This window comes from Hyalella azteca, unplaced genomic scaffold (assembly GCF_000764305.2).
Source record: "Hyalella azteca isolate HAZT.00-mixed unplaced genomic scaffold, Hazt_2.0.2 contig3150, whole genome shotgun sequence".
NCBI classification, from domain to species: Eukaryota; Metazoa; Arthropoda; class Malacostraca; order Amphipoda; family Hyalellidae; genus Hyalella; species Hyalella azteca.
In genome coordinates, this window is record NW_025933402.1 from 469,432 (window position 1) to 486,231 (window position 16,800).

Genomic DNA, 16,800 nt, shown 5'->3' on the forward strand with positions numbered 1-16,800 from the left:
CTCTTCGGGCTAGCGACGAGCAGACGTACGGTGCAGGAGGCGACGGGGTGTATGATGGGAGCTCAGGGCTGCATAGCTGAGGATTGGGCGTTCGATGATCCCGGCCCCGAACGTAAAGTAAGTGAATGCAGAAAGAACTATTCACCAATATGTTGCACAGAACTCTCGTCAATATATTGCTCAACTAAATTCAAATTTATTTTTAAATTTACTGGCCTCACCCTCCCTTATATTTTTTCAATCTCCCATGATCCCACCATGAAACAAATTTTACTTCAGGTTATATCAAAATCACGATAGGTATCATGGATAGTTAACATTTCCCATTTACAGCCTATATAATAGAAGTTCTATCAATATATTCTCTGTATTAATACTTATACATCAATATTCTTGTAAATGCTCGTTACTGAAACGTAAGAAATTTTTGTAGATGAACTAACTGGGCCATTAGAATCGAGAGTACAATCTTGAGAAAACTTTAACCGCAAACTAGGCATCATTTCTATTTCGGCGCCTCCGTGAGAACAACGGTAAGCAGGATTCCTGTCTCTGTAGTTAAAATGTGATTTCCTAATTATGCACTGATAAATTCATCGCGATGTCAGTGTGGCAAATACTGAATACTAAGTTTAGGGGAAAATGAAGATCGAACAAAATGTTCTAACTTATTTACCCTGTAGAAACTCTAACCTTGATATTAGAACTAGGCTTCTAAATTTTCCATGGTTATAATAATGAACTTGATACGGTTCGTTTCTTTATTTCCATGCGTTCACTAATGGTTTAAGTACAATAGTGCTCCCAGTCTATTAGAGGCACCATTTTGTTGAATACTTGTAGGCTATTCTGGCGTTGGCTGGCATAGATAATCTCTGAAATTCGATAATCTTCCCAATTGTAATAAATCTAATGTACGCCTATTAAAGAAAGACTAGTTTAAAATCACTTCTACGTAGAACATGAGATTGCCGTTTGACCCAATCCTTTCAAAAGTGTAACAAAAAACTTTTCTGTTCTGTTCCGCAGAAGTTGCGTATTTCATTTAAATTGAAATGAAATTGCTTAAAAATTTCTTGAAAATGACTTTCTTTCGAAAATTTCTTGATTATGCCTCTACAGTAAATTGCCAATACCTAATTAGTTGTGTTCTGAATTTCATGCAGATGCGTTCGTACTTGAGGGTCATGAGCTGCGTTCCATACCGCTGGCCAGATCGCTGGTGAGTTCGGTAAAAATTGATTCGGTGAATGCTCTCATCCGAATCTTATTGGAGAAGAAGAATGAATTCACATTTGTGTGACTAGGTCACTTCTCTTCTTTGGTGGCTCTTGTCCACTAACTATAGAGTCCCAATCAATTAGATCGTTTCTCTTCGTCTCACAGAAAGGGCTATAGATATTAAAACCTAATATAATTAGGGTTTAATATTAATTTTAGAATTACTAACAGGAATCTGGAATTGGTGAAAATTCAGTTATTTTCTCTCATTTCATTCATATTTTTTAGACATCAACGCTAGATAGACCTACGTTTGCTGTTAAACTAAACACCTGCTGCAAATTTGGCCGACTACTGATAATGAAATCAATTTACTAGGCTCTTATCCACAGTATACGGATTCTAACTGACTTAGTGGCTTTTCAGCCTTCATAAATACTTCAGGACAATTTTCAACCGCGTCCTGAAATCTACGAGTACCATTCAAATTAAACAGCGCTTGACTCCGGCTCATAGAGACTGCAGACGTAAAACTTTTCGATGGCTAACTAATGAAGTTTCGCGATGATGTGACGTCTGGAATTGTCCAGCTCTGGATTACGCACATTTCAGTATCACCGTGAAAAATTTGGCTTTGATCTCTCATTGTAACTTCTTATATTTAATTAATGAAGTAAAATCAAATGTAGATTTCTTTTACTTCGTATATTTTAATTTTCAGTACATAATTCAACGTTCGTTCGTTCGCAAACATCAAGCCACGTGTGCACTCGTGTGCCAGCATCGCTTTCATTCCTATTTTTTAATTGAAATTCTTTCGCAATCAACACAAGCGATCATTAAAGCCATTAGGTTCCTTTAAAAATAATGTAGGTTATGTCCATAAAAAATCTATATCCAGGACTCACTATTCTAACTTTGTGAATAAGGAAAATGAAGAAAAGAGGAAGTAAAGAAAATGAAGAAGAGAAGAACTAAAATGAAGGGAGAAAAAAAAGAAAGAAAATGAAGTTAGAAAATAAGTAAATTACCCCCCCCCCTCCCACGACACGGGGACCGAGGAGCGTCTGACGAAGCAGCAGCGATCGCTCTGGCAAGTGTTTTCCTTCTTATATTGATTGTATATTATTTATTGTCAATAATATTGATACAAATATTTATTTCAAGACTGTTGCTTCTTGAACTTACATTGTTTGTATATTATAATCATTAAAATCATCCCTTATAATATGGTTTTGTGAAAATTCCTTTCAAATAATTTCGCCGGGTGAAACACTGAGAGGTAATCCTTGCCGCAATATCCTGCATAACAAGCATCAGTAATTAGTATTAGTATCAGTAGTAATGTATATTCATTAATCTTGCTAGAGACGTTAAAATAATTTTTAACATAAATACTCTATCATTCTCACAATATACATTCCCTTAAGTGAATTAAATTGATAAAATAGGTGAAATTACAATATTTGAATTCAAAATAAAATTTAACGTCTTCCAGTTCAACCATGTCAGTAGTTAAAGATCAATGATTTAAGTCATTAGACCACTGTAGCCAAAACATCATAGACCCCATCGAAATTAAATTTCTATGCTCGTATAGAAAACGTTAAGGGTAGAACTATAATAACAAAGCACATAATTCATGACCAACCCTGCTACTGCCGTCCTCATGGGCGAATAGATTATTTTGTTCATTTTCTAACAGCTGATCGACGGAATCACAAGATGTTTTTCGTCAGTGGACTTGCAGAAGACCACTGGACGCTGAGCGTTCCGGGGACGCCATGTTTTGGCATCGAACCGTCTGTAACGAAAACGCGAAGGGCCAAGGAAACATAAAAATCGAATAATCGAAAATGCAACAAATTTATTTAATAAGGAGCAAAAACTGGCACACAAATGTTGAAAACTGGAGAAAGATCATGGCCCCCGCTCGAATGAGGTCCGTGTCGCACCCGTGCAGTCCGAAGATCGGGAAGCTGGGGGAATACGACAGAGGTTTCACTTTTCGTAAACTCGAAAGAGCGTCTGATCAGTCCAAGTCGTTGATTGGCTTTATTAACTTGACCTTCAATATGCTTAGAAAATTTCAACTCATTGTCGATATTGATTTGATTAATCATGTTACAGTTTGCTTACAGTATTTTTACACAGTTATTTTTATGTTCCACGTTCCCTACATGGATGTCTACTTTAATCTACAAATCTCAAAAATAATCCACATATATATATATACAAATAAAAGAGTGAATTTTTATATGTATATGTGGATAATTTTTGAGATTGGTAGATTAAAGTAGACATCCATGTAGGGAAGGTAAAACATAAAAATAACTGAAACTTTTATTTACTGTATCTAACCCGTACTAGTTCGGTTAGGTTAATTGCAATAATGTTGCTGTAAATATTTTTAGCAAACCTTTTGTAAGCATAGTTTTTAATTGTCTATTTCTTATGGGCTCCTATGGTTTACTTGTTCATCAGAGACCCTTAGAGTGTAAAAGCCAGTCAACGACGTATCAAATAGTTTCATGCTAACTCAGTTGTTCGTAGCCCGCGTCAAAACTGCCCACAATATTTCGGTCTTCCTGTCATTGTTCATTGACTGAATGGCCTTTCTGTCATTGTTCATTGACTGAATGGCCTTTCTGTCATTGTTCATTGACTGAATGGCCTCTCAGTCACTATACGCTGACTGATCGGTCTTTCATTGTTGAATGAATTTCAGTCTGAAATGTAGAGACTTAAATACGAAATTATGCTAAAGCTGATCAGAAATTGTTATTAAAATATTTCCTGCCGAAAATTCCGCACATTATATTTACAATGTCAAACTTATATTTCAGAGTTTCTAATAGCACTTAAAAAAATCAAAATGAGGAAAATTGGTTTGACTTTCATACTGATTTTGTTATGCCTCGACTCGAGCCTGGCTCAGGTAAGACGGTAGAGCTTTCAACCTTATTAGACTAATAAAATTTAATAACAAATTTGATAACGATTATAATACTTATTTTTTGATGAATTTGATACCGGTTATAATAATAATTACTATTAATTATTATATCCATTCCTGAACAAATAATTGAAGTTACATAGCCTAGTTTGACAGAAAAATTTTTTTTGAGCGTATATAAGTATTAAAATCACATGACTGCTTAAATCGCGAGTTTATAAAAAATTTAATAACAAAGAAAATAACCAGAAAATTCACCATTTCTTAAAAAGGAAACACCATTTCCTTTTTAAGAAATGGTGAATTTTCTGACTATTTTTTTAATTTTTTGACTACTTTTTTTATTTTATTTGTAATTGCTTCAGGCACCGAATTTATATTTCTGTGCAGACTAATGCAACTAGCCTCGCCCCATACCCCTACGACGAGCTGGCCAGTAATTATCTTAATTGTTAAAGCTTTAAAATAAGTAACATTAATTAAGCAAACACGGTTAAAAAAGTTATGGGGAAAAGTTGGGATCTACAGTTGAATTTGAGCCAATTAAACCAAGAAAATTCAAGAAAAGTTACGAAATATATAAAAGAATAGCAAATAAATATACAAGAATCTCGTATCCATATATTTTAATTTTTGGGTGGCATTTTAGTTCATTCGCTAAGTTTATCAGCCCCTTGCAAAATTGACAAATTTTCGTATTTTTGGACCGCATTTGCTGGTTGAATTTCCTATGGATGCAAGAATTCTTTCAGCCTTGAATGCAAATGAACCACACGAAGAACTTTTTTGATTTTTAGTTGTTATCAGAAATTATTTTTATTTATTTATTTTTATTTAATTTATTTTTTTAAAGGCCTCCCACACTCACCATTCCAACAAAAAAAGAATTGATTTTATTAATTAAAAACAGGGAATGGTTTCATGTCAATGATCAGGGCCCCGACCTTAACGCCTCTGATGGTGGCCTACGCCGACTCCGAGGGTCACTGAGCTGTGAAGCGAGCGAGGAGCGGGCCCACGTCGAACTTTTCTCTGCCTGCTGTTAGGATGCTAGCTGCATTGCCTCTCTGCACAGCCAAACCCAACCTTTGCTCCAACCATAGAGTTTCTCTACGTTCGCCGGACAATTCCGTAATGCGACGGCCAATCTCTGATATTAAAGGACCAGTCGTTTCACCATATGTGCCCGTTGTTTCTAATGCGACTGGCTCGAAACGATACCGAGCTGCCAACGCCGCGTATTTACGTCTCTTGCTATCCTCCGCCGCCCGAGCCGCGAACCCAGCAGAAATAGCCGAATTATTGACGTGCGACTCAGCAAAAGTGTCGACGCAGGTTGCATCCCAGCACAAACACCTCCCATTAGAAAACGGGAAAACCGTTAAGCCATCTGGTCTCTTACCATCCCCTCTGTCCACTCCAACGGGTTCAAGGCATGAAGGAACGCCAGCGCTCTGAAGAGCCTTCCTGATCACATCGTTCGGAGCCGAGTGTCTTGGATGTCGCCCAGCGCTGTACTTACAAGAAAGGCCATGCAGCCCTCGTGCATCCATCCGCTTTCCGCACCGACAAGTGTGGGGTTCGCATACATTTGCGCCAACTCGAAGAGCAATTGAGACGCGGAACAAGTCGGGATCTGGAAGTGTTCCAAGAGCATCCGAAGGAATAGCGTGAAGCCACAAGCCACTCTCTCTCTTCGCCGCCGCAAGTAGACGAGCCCTAGATATTTGGTCCGCCGCTTTCAAAAGCCGCGCTGCAGAGGCCGCGGCCACAGGCCCATCCAAAGTCCTCTGCCGGCCCAAAATCGCGTCCCCGGGCAAAGCAATACCTGCGTTCCTATTGCACCATTCATCCACCGCCATCTGCAAACTGTCGTCCTCGGCCAGTCGTACATTATGTAAAAAAGCATCAACTAGGCCACGGACGGAGTGGAGTGACGATATGAACGCAGGGAGCGCGATGTCCTTTGACATACGGATACCCAGACCTCCCAGCCGGACCGGTAACACAGCTTGTTCTAGAGATTCGCGCTCGAAGCTGACATTGGTGATGGTCGAGAGGGCAGAAACCAACACCTCATCGAACCGCTCCAAATCACCTACCCGCGCATATGCAGGAGACGCACGTAGGACGTACTGGAGTTTAGGTAGAGCGAAACAATTCTTTAAAAGCGTAAATGCTTAAGGACTATCAATTAATTTTAAACGCTCCACCATCCTCTCCAAGCCCTCCCGCTTCTCCCGGATAACAGCGGAGACGCCCTCCTCGTGGAGTGGGGCACCCAGTAAAAGTGACTTATGGGCGGGAACAACTTTTAGCCGCTTTCACACAGGGCGGGAAATCCCGCCGGCGTGAATAAAACCGCCGCGGGATTTCCCGCGCTATCATTCACACGAGGCGGTTTTTCACGCTGGAATCTATCAGACTTGCAGCGCTGTTCTCCGTAAAAGTGGTCCTCAGTTTTTGTGAACTATATCTATAAATGCCTGCTCATAGCAAAGAAAAGAAAGCTCTCCTTTTATATTTGGTGCATAAAAGACAGCAAAGAAAGAAACACAAAGAAATAAAATGAGGTGCTGGGGTCACAATATAGTAAAATTAAGGCCACAAGAAGGTGAATTTGTCACGCTATTCTGAAAATTAAGAGAAGATGAAGTAAAATTCTTCAATTATTTCCGAATGTCTGCCGAAAGTTTTGATGAATTATTGTCTTGTGTGCAAGGCAATATAACCCACAACAGCATGCAGTTGAGAGACGCCGTGCCTGCTATTGAAAAACTGGCTTCAACTCTCACAAACAGCCTCGCCGACCCACTGTCTGTACCACACTAGGTAGCGGCGTGAAAAACCGCCCCGTGTGAAAGATTACATTGAATACCATTGCAAGCTAAACTGTCGCGGGAAATCCCGCCGCAGTTTTAGCTTGACACACGCGGTCGTCAGGCGTGAAATTTCACGCCGCGTGAAAAGCCGTCGTGTGTGAATAGCAGTGCACATTTTATATGTCCGCTGAGGTTTGGCGGGAAATCCCGCGGCGGTTTTTTTCACGCCGGCGGGATTTCACGCCCTGTGTGAAAGGGGCCTTAGTGTTTGCAACACCCCCCGAAACATCTCCTCAGTCTCGAGCTCTTCCTCTCTCGAATGGTTCAGTATGATCAGTTCACACTTCCCCTGGTTTACCTCCAGCCCTACGGCTCTAAAGTCTTCAACGAGTTTTTGCACTGCCTGGAGAACTGTCTCTGGTTTATCGCCTAAAGATCCATCATCCAAATACCAAACGTTAAACTCAGTGTTCACCCGGCGTACCACCTCGTCAATTCCTAAAGAGAATAAAGCAGGGCCAAAATGATCGCCTTGCTGTATGCCGGTCGCGGATACCAAACTCGACCCCTCAAAGAATAGAGGGGACGGTTCCGAATATGCTTGGTACAGCATTCTATAAATTCCCTGCGCTTTCGCCCGCGCAGCAGCCAGGAACACGTCACGTCGCAGGCTGTGAAAAAAAATTATTATCATAATTAACTTGAACCATTTGCCCAGATCGAGACGAGGGCGACATCTTCGTTGCAAACGGGGACTCGTCAAATCCACATGCTGTGAGTGGGATTACATGTCCAGCACTCATTTTCTCGTTACTTCGCATAATCGCCATTTGTACGCATACGTATCATCAAATCCACATGCTGTGAGTGGCATTACATGTCCAGCTCTTATTTTCTCGTTACTTCGCATAACCGCCATTTGTACGAATACGTACGCATATTTAATTCATACTCGAAGTACAACTAATGCATAAGTACTCACTCTTTATCGAAGACGTAAGAGCCCCTTTCAAAAAAATCCGTATTTGCAATTTTAAAATTCTATTCAATTTTACAATTCAACTAACTCGATTTTCTCAACTGTGGAAGTTTTAGATAGATCTCTCGACTAATGAACGCCTTTAAGTGCCTGAATTCCCTAACATTCCGAAGCGTTCCACACTCCCCTTGAAATAAATGGTTCTCGAGTTTTTGAAAATGAAATTTTATGCATGGATCTTAATAAACTTGTTATAACAAATGTTCCCATCAATGGAATCTACTACTAAATTAAAGCCCTCACTACTCAATTACCACATTTCAAATGACNCCAAAGGCCGGATCCCTTGTGAATCAAGTCACGAAAAGTTCAAGAATCGGCAACAGGCCATGGGCCTATGTCTTCAACGCCGACACTTCTATTCACGCTCAACACGCAAAACAATGAATTTAATATTGTTCAAATTATGATACACTTTCTGCACATTACCCTGGAACGCCCTTATGTCGAGCCCAACTGAGGCAGCATGACCTCAATATGGGATAAAATTATATCGTTATTTTAATAAAGCCTCATTTATTTATCTTAGTGTAGAATACATTTATTTATGTAAGTGACTCTGAATACGCAACCAAAATTACGTTAGCACAACGCATTATTTTAATTTACATTAAATAGAAGAACATTTATGGGCCGAAATTTTCGCAATTGTACCCAATTTTATTTGAATATTTTTTTTCAAGCGTATCGCAAAAGCGGACAACCACAGACTGTGGCCGGGGAGACGGATGCCCTCCTACTTAGGTAATATTTTTATTACTTTTTTAACAAGCATAATACTTTGAATTACATTATGGTAACAATTACATTCGCGCAACAATTACCTTCTATTTACAATTACATTTTGGTAACATTTACATTATAGTAACAATTACAGTATAGTGCAATTAAATTATAGTAACAATTACCTTATATTAACAATTACATTATGGTAACATTTACATTATTGTAACAATTACAGTATAGTACAATTAAATTATAGTAACAATTACCTTATATTAACAATTACATTATGGTAACTTTAACAATAATGTAGTAAATTACGGTTGCGCTGCCAACGTTTCTCAGGCACGCGGTATTCACGACTAATTCTTTAAAGATATTCGCCTAACAGTAGTTCCTAAAGCTAAATACTAGAAATATTTATTCCATAGATTATTTAAACTATTTTATTTTTTATATTGTAAAATTTCATGTACATGAACTGTTCTTTTATGACTTTTCTGAAATTCGGGCTTTGTTAACAGAAATTCACCTCGTTTATCAATCTAAAATATTCGTATTGTAATCCCTTCTTCTGTTTTAATCTTGATCAATAATAGTTATATTGAATAGTAATTATAATATCTTCATAGTCCTTTTTTATATCTTAATTAATCAAGATACTTGAGTAAGCCATCATGATCGATTACAAAATAATAGTAATAATAACAATAACAATATTAATAAGAATAATCTCGTTAGAAAGTAGTATTTCAGTGTTGTTAATAAATTACATCGTCTCAACTGAATGCCGACGACATAAGTGCTGTGGCGACTTGAGTGGCATTGGCGAACAAAAAAGGATAAGTGATGCATATTTTTCTCAGTGTACGAGTACGTAATTGACGCCACCGCTATGATCAACAAAAAAGGATAAGTGATGCATATTTTTCTCAGTGTACGAGTACGTAATTGACGCCATTGCTATGGCAACCAAGGCGGGTGCGTAGTGCTGGACGCGTGGCTACCGTCGGACGAAGTGAGAATAATATTACATTTGTACAATTAAAACACATTTGTACAATTAAAATAACATTTGTACAATTAAAATAACATTTGTACAATTAAAATAACATTTGTACAATTAAAATAACATTTGTACAATTAAAATAACATTTGTACAATTAAAATAACATTTGTACAATTAAAATAACATTTGTACAATTAAAATAACATTTGTACAATTAAAATAACATTTGTACAATTAAAATAACATTTGTACAATTAAAATAACATTTGTACAATTAAAATAACATTTGTACAATTAAAATAACATTTGTACAATTAAAATAACATTTGTACAATTAAAATAACATTTGTACAATTNGGCGGCAGGGGGGCGCCCAGGCGCTCTACGTCGCCAGGGGCGCCAGCGTGGGGCGGCAGGGGGGCGCCCAGGCGCTCTACGTCGCCAGGGGCGCCGGCAACGCGGGCTCCGTGGCGCACGAGCTGCTCCATGCGCTCGGTCCGTAGCTAGTTACTATTAGCGACTTGCTGACTAGTTACTATTGGTAACTTGGTAATTAGTTGTTAATATTTACTTGTTAATTGTTTACCATTACTAATTTAGTAATTAGTTATCATTGTTAATTTTGTAATTAGTTATATTTGTTAATTTTGTAATTAGTTATCATTACTAATTTAGTAATTAGTTTTCATTATTAATTTTAGTATTTAGTTATAATTATTAATTTTTTAATTAGTTATTATTGCTGATATAATAATTAGGTACCATTACTTATTTGATAATATTTGGTAATCAGTTTCTACTGACAACTCGGTAATTAGATGCCGCTAATGACTTGGTAAAAGAATAGAAATAACAGGATTCTAAAAATGTCTGTCCTCTAATATTTAAAAATACAATGGAATATGCTTATAAATAAAAATGCTTATATTAAATAATACCAAAGTAACACTTTGCATCATGATAACTCAATTCATTTTAAACTTACCCCCTGAAGTTAATTTTGTGTTATGTTAATTTAAGCAGCTTCAACTCCCTTATTTATTATGTTTACTTAACTAATCAATTGCTGGTGTCTTTCTTGATGAAAAGCTTTTTCAAATAAGTTCCATTTATTCTCATATTACATCCTAGAAGTCTTTATTGATTAAGGGGAATGTCAGGCCAAAATTTTATCTCGGTTATTTACAGACGGATATCTATAAAACTTGGTACACATGTGTAGAACAGAAGAATGGGATTGTTTTGTTCTTGTCAATTTTTCGTAAAAAATTAAAGAAAACGTGAAATTCTTAGAAAACGTCTAAAAAAGGGGGTACTGTAGATATTGTTGGATAGGTCAGAATGTCAGCTTTAAAATGAGCATAAAAAAAGGAAAAGCCAAAATTTTCTATTTTTTACCAGACGCCCCCCTTAATTAATGAATTAGTTGAAAAATTAATTATTTTACTCGAATTATTTCTCGGTATTTTGTCCAGGTTTCGGACACGAGCACAACCGACCAGACCGCGACGTGTACGTGACGGTTCACTTTTCCAACATCCGCCCTCAATACTGGCCCTAGTACACCGTATACGGGTGAACCGTGTGAACCGGGGTGACTGGGGTGAACCGTGTGAACCGGGGTGACTGGGGTGTAACGTGTGAACCGAGGTGGCTGAGTGAACCGTGTGAACCGGGGTGACTGGGGTGAACATTGTGAACCGGGGTGACTGGGGTGAACCGTGTGAACCGGGGTGACTGGGGTGAACTGAGGTGGCTGAGTGAACCGAGTTAACCGGGGTGACTGGGGTGAACCGTGTGAACCGGGGTGACTGGGGTGAACCGTGTGAACCGGGGTGACTGGGGTGAACCGTGTGAACCAGGGTGACTGGGGTGAACCGTGCGAACCGGGGTGGCCGTGGCCGGGGTGAACCGTATGAACCGGGGTGGCTGAGTGAACCGTGTGAACCGGGGAGACTGTTGTGAACCGTGTGAACCGGGGTGGCTGAGGGAACCGTGTGAACCGGGGTGACTGTGGTGAACTGGGGTGACTGGGGTGAACCGTGTGAACCGGGGTGGCTGAGGTGAACCGTGTGAACCGGTGTGATTGAGGTGAACCGTGTGAACCGAGGTGGCTGGTGTGAACCGTGTGTAATCGGAAACACCGCCGCGAAGCTGAAATATTTACGGGTGGCGTGCCGACTTGGTGTAGACTTGCGTACTGATCCTAAACACAAGGGCTAAAGAGTCGCTCTTTGGTCCGGCTCTGAATTCCCTCGCGTTTGAGAGAGGAGGAATAAACTCAAGGAACTTTTCGTAGTTTACTGGTAATCTTCAGGCGAATTACAGGGTTCTTCATACGAGGCGCACAATTTATTATGCGTCTCAGTCCAAAAGTTCACGGAAAAAGGCTTGACACATCAATAGTACAAACAGCCGAGAAACCACACAGTATGAGCCCTAATACACAGCAGAGAATAACAAAATGGATAGCAAATGGTACGGGAACTGGTCGCACCGAGATGCCAACAACCTGCCGCAGAGACTAGGGGTTCTAGCCCTAATGCACCGCAACGAATCACAAAACGGACAGCAAATCATCCGCGAACTAACCGCACCTAGACGCCGACAACGGACCGCAGAGACTAGGGGTTCTAGCTCTAATGCGCTGCAAAGTTCCGATTACTCTCGAGGGTGGAAGGTGATAACTCCCACGACACGACAGGCGCGAACGGTACCGCAGAAGCTGTACCAGAACGCTGATAAATATGCTCGAGTGCAGAGGTTAATAGCCCCACAACACGAGAAGTGCTCGGCACGGGAACTACCCGTACCAGAGCGCTACCAGCAACTAACAAAGATCTCACCCCTATACCGTAATTACTACGTCAAAGTTACACATTTAGAGTTTACTCGTTACCTACGGTATAGTTTATTCTTATATCCACAGATCAGGCTACTTGAATTCTTGTCGAAACACGTGCACCCCAACCCAGTAACACTGAGCACACACAACTTTCCCGCGAGGGGTAACTCAGCTAAAATAAGCTTACCTCAACACCCCGTTTACAATGTACAAGAAATAAGCTGATAAAAACATCTATATGGAAAAAGATAGATAATATAATGTATCACAATAAAATAGAATCATAATATAATCCTTTGGTCAAATAATGGTAAGTGAAAGTTGATATAAGATAGAATAACACTCTAGGATAATTAACTCGCGAGCGCGTGAGTCGATACCAGTTTGTCAATAGACTAGACAAATGAACATTGACAAAGCATTATCAAATACAATGAGAAGTAATATCACCTAATAAAATCATGTTAATAAAGAGTTTAATCTTTTTGACAACACGACTACAAGTGATAATCGACTTCTTATAGAACATCTACCTCTAAGATGTCTAGCTTTCCTTACGCAAGATGGCGGCCTAGCCGTCTTTACTTTAACGATAGTATCGTAGGTTGACAGCACTGATTCTCGGACAATATCAAATCATTACGATTATCCCTTCGACATCAAGCCTTTCGACAAAATAATTGTACATTAAAGCGAATAAATCATAGTTCAAGTAATAATTTACGATAAACATATTATAGAAATAAGTCTAAACGTGTCAGGGCTAGCAGACGACGCATGACGCCTAGCAGACGATTGCAACGCAACGCTACAGACAGATAATATCACAGCAAAGGAGATTCCTTGTTTCAATCACGAAATAAAAAAAAATGCTTACTCATGCCTTAGTCGTACAAAATAATATCACAGTAACGAGATTCCATATTCTAGTCATAAAAATTTATACAATCATATTTAGTCACTAATCTAACAGAAGAACATCATCAAAATAACACGTGGTCAATACGGTACTCCCAAAAATAAAAACCGGGGTGAACCGTGTGAACCGTGGTGGCTGGGGTGAATTTGAACCGGGGTGGCTGGGGTGAACCGTGTGAACCGTGGTGGCTGGGGTGAACCGTGTGAACAGAGGTGACGGGTGAACCGTGTGAACCGGGGTGGCTGGGGTGAACCGTGTGAAACGTGATGGCTGGGGTGAACCGAATGAACCGGGGTGGCTGAGGTGAACCTTGTGAAGGGTGGTAGCTGGGGTGAACCGTGTGAACCGAGGTGACGGGTGGACCGTGTGAACTGGGGTGACTGGGGTGAATCGTGTGAACCGGAGTGACTGGGGTGAACCGTGTGAACCGGGGGGGCTGGGGTGGACCGTGTGAACCATGATGCGTGGAGTGAATGTCGGTAACTGTGAAACCTGGTGAAATTCGAGTGGACCGACATGTTGGAAGTCAACCGTGAACCATGTGGCGGCGGTATGCGTCATGTGGCGGCGGTATACGGTATGCGTCATGTGGCGGTGGTATGCGTCTTGTGGCGTTGGTATGCGTCATGTGGCGTTGGTATGCGTCATGTGGCGGCGGTATGCGTCATGTGGCGGCGGTATGCGTCATGTGGCGGTGGTATGCGTCATGTGGCTGCGGTATGTGTCATGAGGCGTTGGTATGCGTCATGTGGCGTTGGTATGCGTCATGTGGCGTTGGTATGCGTCATGTGGCGGCTGTATGCGTCATGTGGCGGCTGTATGCGTCATGTGGCGGCTGTATGCGTCATGTCACTATGTTATAGCAATACTAAAACAGGATTCAAATAACCGCATGGATATACACTCAGAACCTAACTTTCTTGCTCTAACATGCTACTATGGCTGCTCATTAATATCTACAACTTTCCAATTTAAATTAATGTTTAAATTTGGTAAATTAACAATTTGCATCCCGAATCACAAGCGAATCAATAATTTTCTTTATGACAGTTAGCAACAGAAAAAGTGAACAGTGTAATTTACGTTGAATAATTCTCAATCATAAACTTTTTCAGTCCGGACGACGGGTTCGAGAACGACACGTTGCCGTACGATTACACGAGCATCCTGCACGCGACGTCGCAAGTGCGACCCGACGTCGTTATCGACGTAACCAAGCCAGCCATCACCAGGAACGACGGCTTGACTGGTAGTTAAGTGGTTTATTTTCAACTTATAAAAAACTTAGGTGGTTTTAATGTACTTAACCAAGCCAGCCATCACCAGGAACGACGGCTTGAATACACTAGATTGTAGCGGGCGCTTCCGCTACCGCTACATGCTCTAAATGTAGCGGCCGCTACCGCTACCGCTACATGCTCTAAATGTAGTGGGCGGCGGGCGTCTGCGTCTAAACAGTCAGTCTCTAGCAACAGATGGTGAGGTCAACAAGTGCTTTCATGCAGTCACCTTGAATATTCAAGCTCTATTCGTTAGCCACCAAACATCTCGTCCAGTCCCTATGAAGAGATAGGGAGTTCGGGAGTGACTTGCGGCGGGATGACGGGTGCCTTCTACGTTGCTACCTTCGGCGCTACCGTCTTTGACGTCTACCGTTCGGACTAACGGCGATGGAAGTTTGACGCGGCGACGTTCAACACACGGGAAAGATCCTATGGACGTCTGAGGTGGGTGGCAGGTGATTGTCGCGCACTACCTTGTTACCCTTAGAGTCCCATCAGGCATCAACTCCTTCACTTGCTCTTAAGAACCTTCATTTACCGGAGGAATTGAAGAATGACCATAATCCAAATTCCCTAATGACTTATCAATTTCGTATTATTACCTGATTCCTAATGTTACCTAATTCCTAATATTACCTGATGCTTAATGTTAACTAATTCTTATAGTTACCTAAATCTTACCATTACCTAATATATTACCTAGCTCGAACTATTACCTAAAATGTCATTTACCGAGTAGCTATTACCTTGAATATTCAAATTGCTACCATAACATTTTACCAACTAGCTCCAGTGCTTTAGCTCTTTATTACCTTACCTTAAAAACTTTACCTTACCTGCTAGCACTGAGCTCATTACCTAATATTACCTCGAACAAAATTTTCTCATCTAAGATATTAAACGGTTACCATTATCCCATGTACCTATGTCATTACCTAGGAATATTTTCTGATACCAACTATGTTTAATATCCGGGTTCAAAATTCTTAACAATTCAAGTTGTTTTGCGTCTCTCATAATTTTATTATTTGACAGTTGCCCTTCATCCTCCTTTTCGGAACCGCGGGTGGCGGATGGTCGGGGTGAGCGCCACCGACGGGCTTAACCCGTTGTCTTCTCCGACCGCCAGTTTCGCAACAGTTTCATTCATCCGTATAAATAAAATATTCTTTGAATTAAACTTAATTTATCCCCACTCGCCATAGTTTTCGAAACTAGGTGATGCTTGGTTAGTCTTCAAATTCAGCTATACTTTACTTTCGATTTTGGAGTTTCAGAAATGCTAGTGCAACATCCATTTTGGATAACGTCCCTATGGTTTAAATTAACTTTAGTTTTTCGCTTTTGCACTTATTTCTTGGGAGCATTTTCTTTCGTCTCTAGCGAATTGCGAATCCGATATTCGCTAGATTCAATTGCGAACGAATAAATATCGAATAAATTGCGAATCTGATGTCGTTCAACAATAAAATGCAAAACTAACACGAGTGGAAATTTTTATATCACTAATTAGACGCCTTAACAGTCCAGTTATTGTTGAGGGCGCTTTAGAAAATTGTCGTATTTAGACTCATGGCATACAACTTCGAAACTGACTTAGATTTATATATCAAAAGCTCTGATAAATGTTTTATAGCGAGTTGGATAAAGTTGAGTGAGCTGTGCGATCAGTTGATGGGTTGCTACCTTGGAGACGCTTTTTAAATGCGGGCCATAACCTGAACGTTGTCCGTATCTCTGCACCCAAAAAGAGTAGTCTGGCTAATCTTGCTAGTATTGAAGAATAAGTGCCAAAATAACGCCGATCTATCGTCATTTCGTTCGATAGAAAGTTTTAAACAACATTTAAGCGGTAATATAGTATTAATTAGCGTCATTATTCCAATGTATTTATTCGATCAACCAGGTAGAAGCCGCTGAAGCGCAATGGAACACACAATGTTTATCGATGGACCTCCTCGTTGTCTGACTCTTCGAGTACGA

The 16,800-nt window shown here is 40.2% G+C and overlaps 1 protein-coding gene and 1 long non-coding RNA gene across 2 annotated transcripts; both read left to right on the plus strand.

Annotated features, from left to right (window-relative positions):
* Positions 1 to 54: 54 nt before the first annotated feature.
* LOC108672157 (astacin-like metalloprotease toxin 4) lies at positions 55 to 14,791 on the plus strand. The gene is made up of 4 exons (XM_018159782.1): positions 55 to 117; positions 10,136 to 10,265; positions 11,246 to 11,330; positions 14,650 to 14,791. Exons 1-4 carry the CDS (start codon positions 55 to 57, stop codon positions 14,789 to 14,791), a joined length of 420 nt encoding a protein of 139 aa, XP_018015271.1.
* Positions 14,792 to 15,152: 361 nt separating this feature from the next.
* Positions 15,153 to 15,992, plus strand: LOC125177551. The gene is made up of 2 exons (XR_007156556.1): positions 15,153 to 15,261; positions 15,853 to 15,992. It is a non-coding gene; the product is annotated as an uncharacterized LOC125177551 (long non-coding RNA).
* The last annotated feature ends 808 nt before the right edge of the window (positions 15,993 to 16,800 follow it).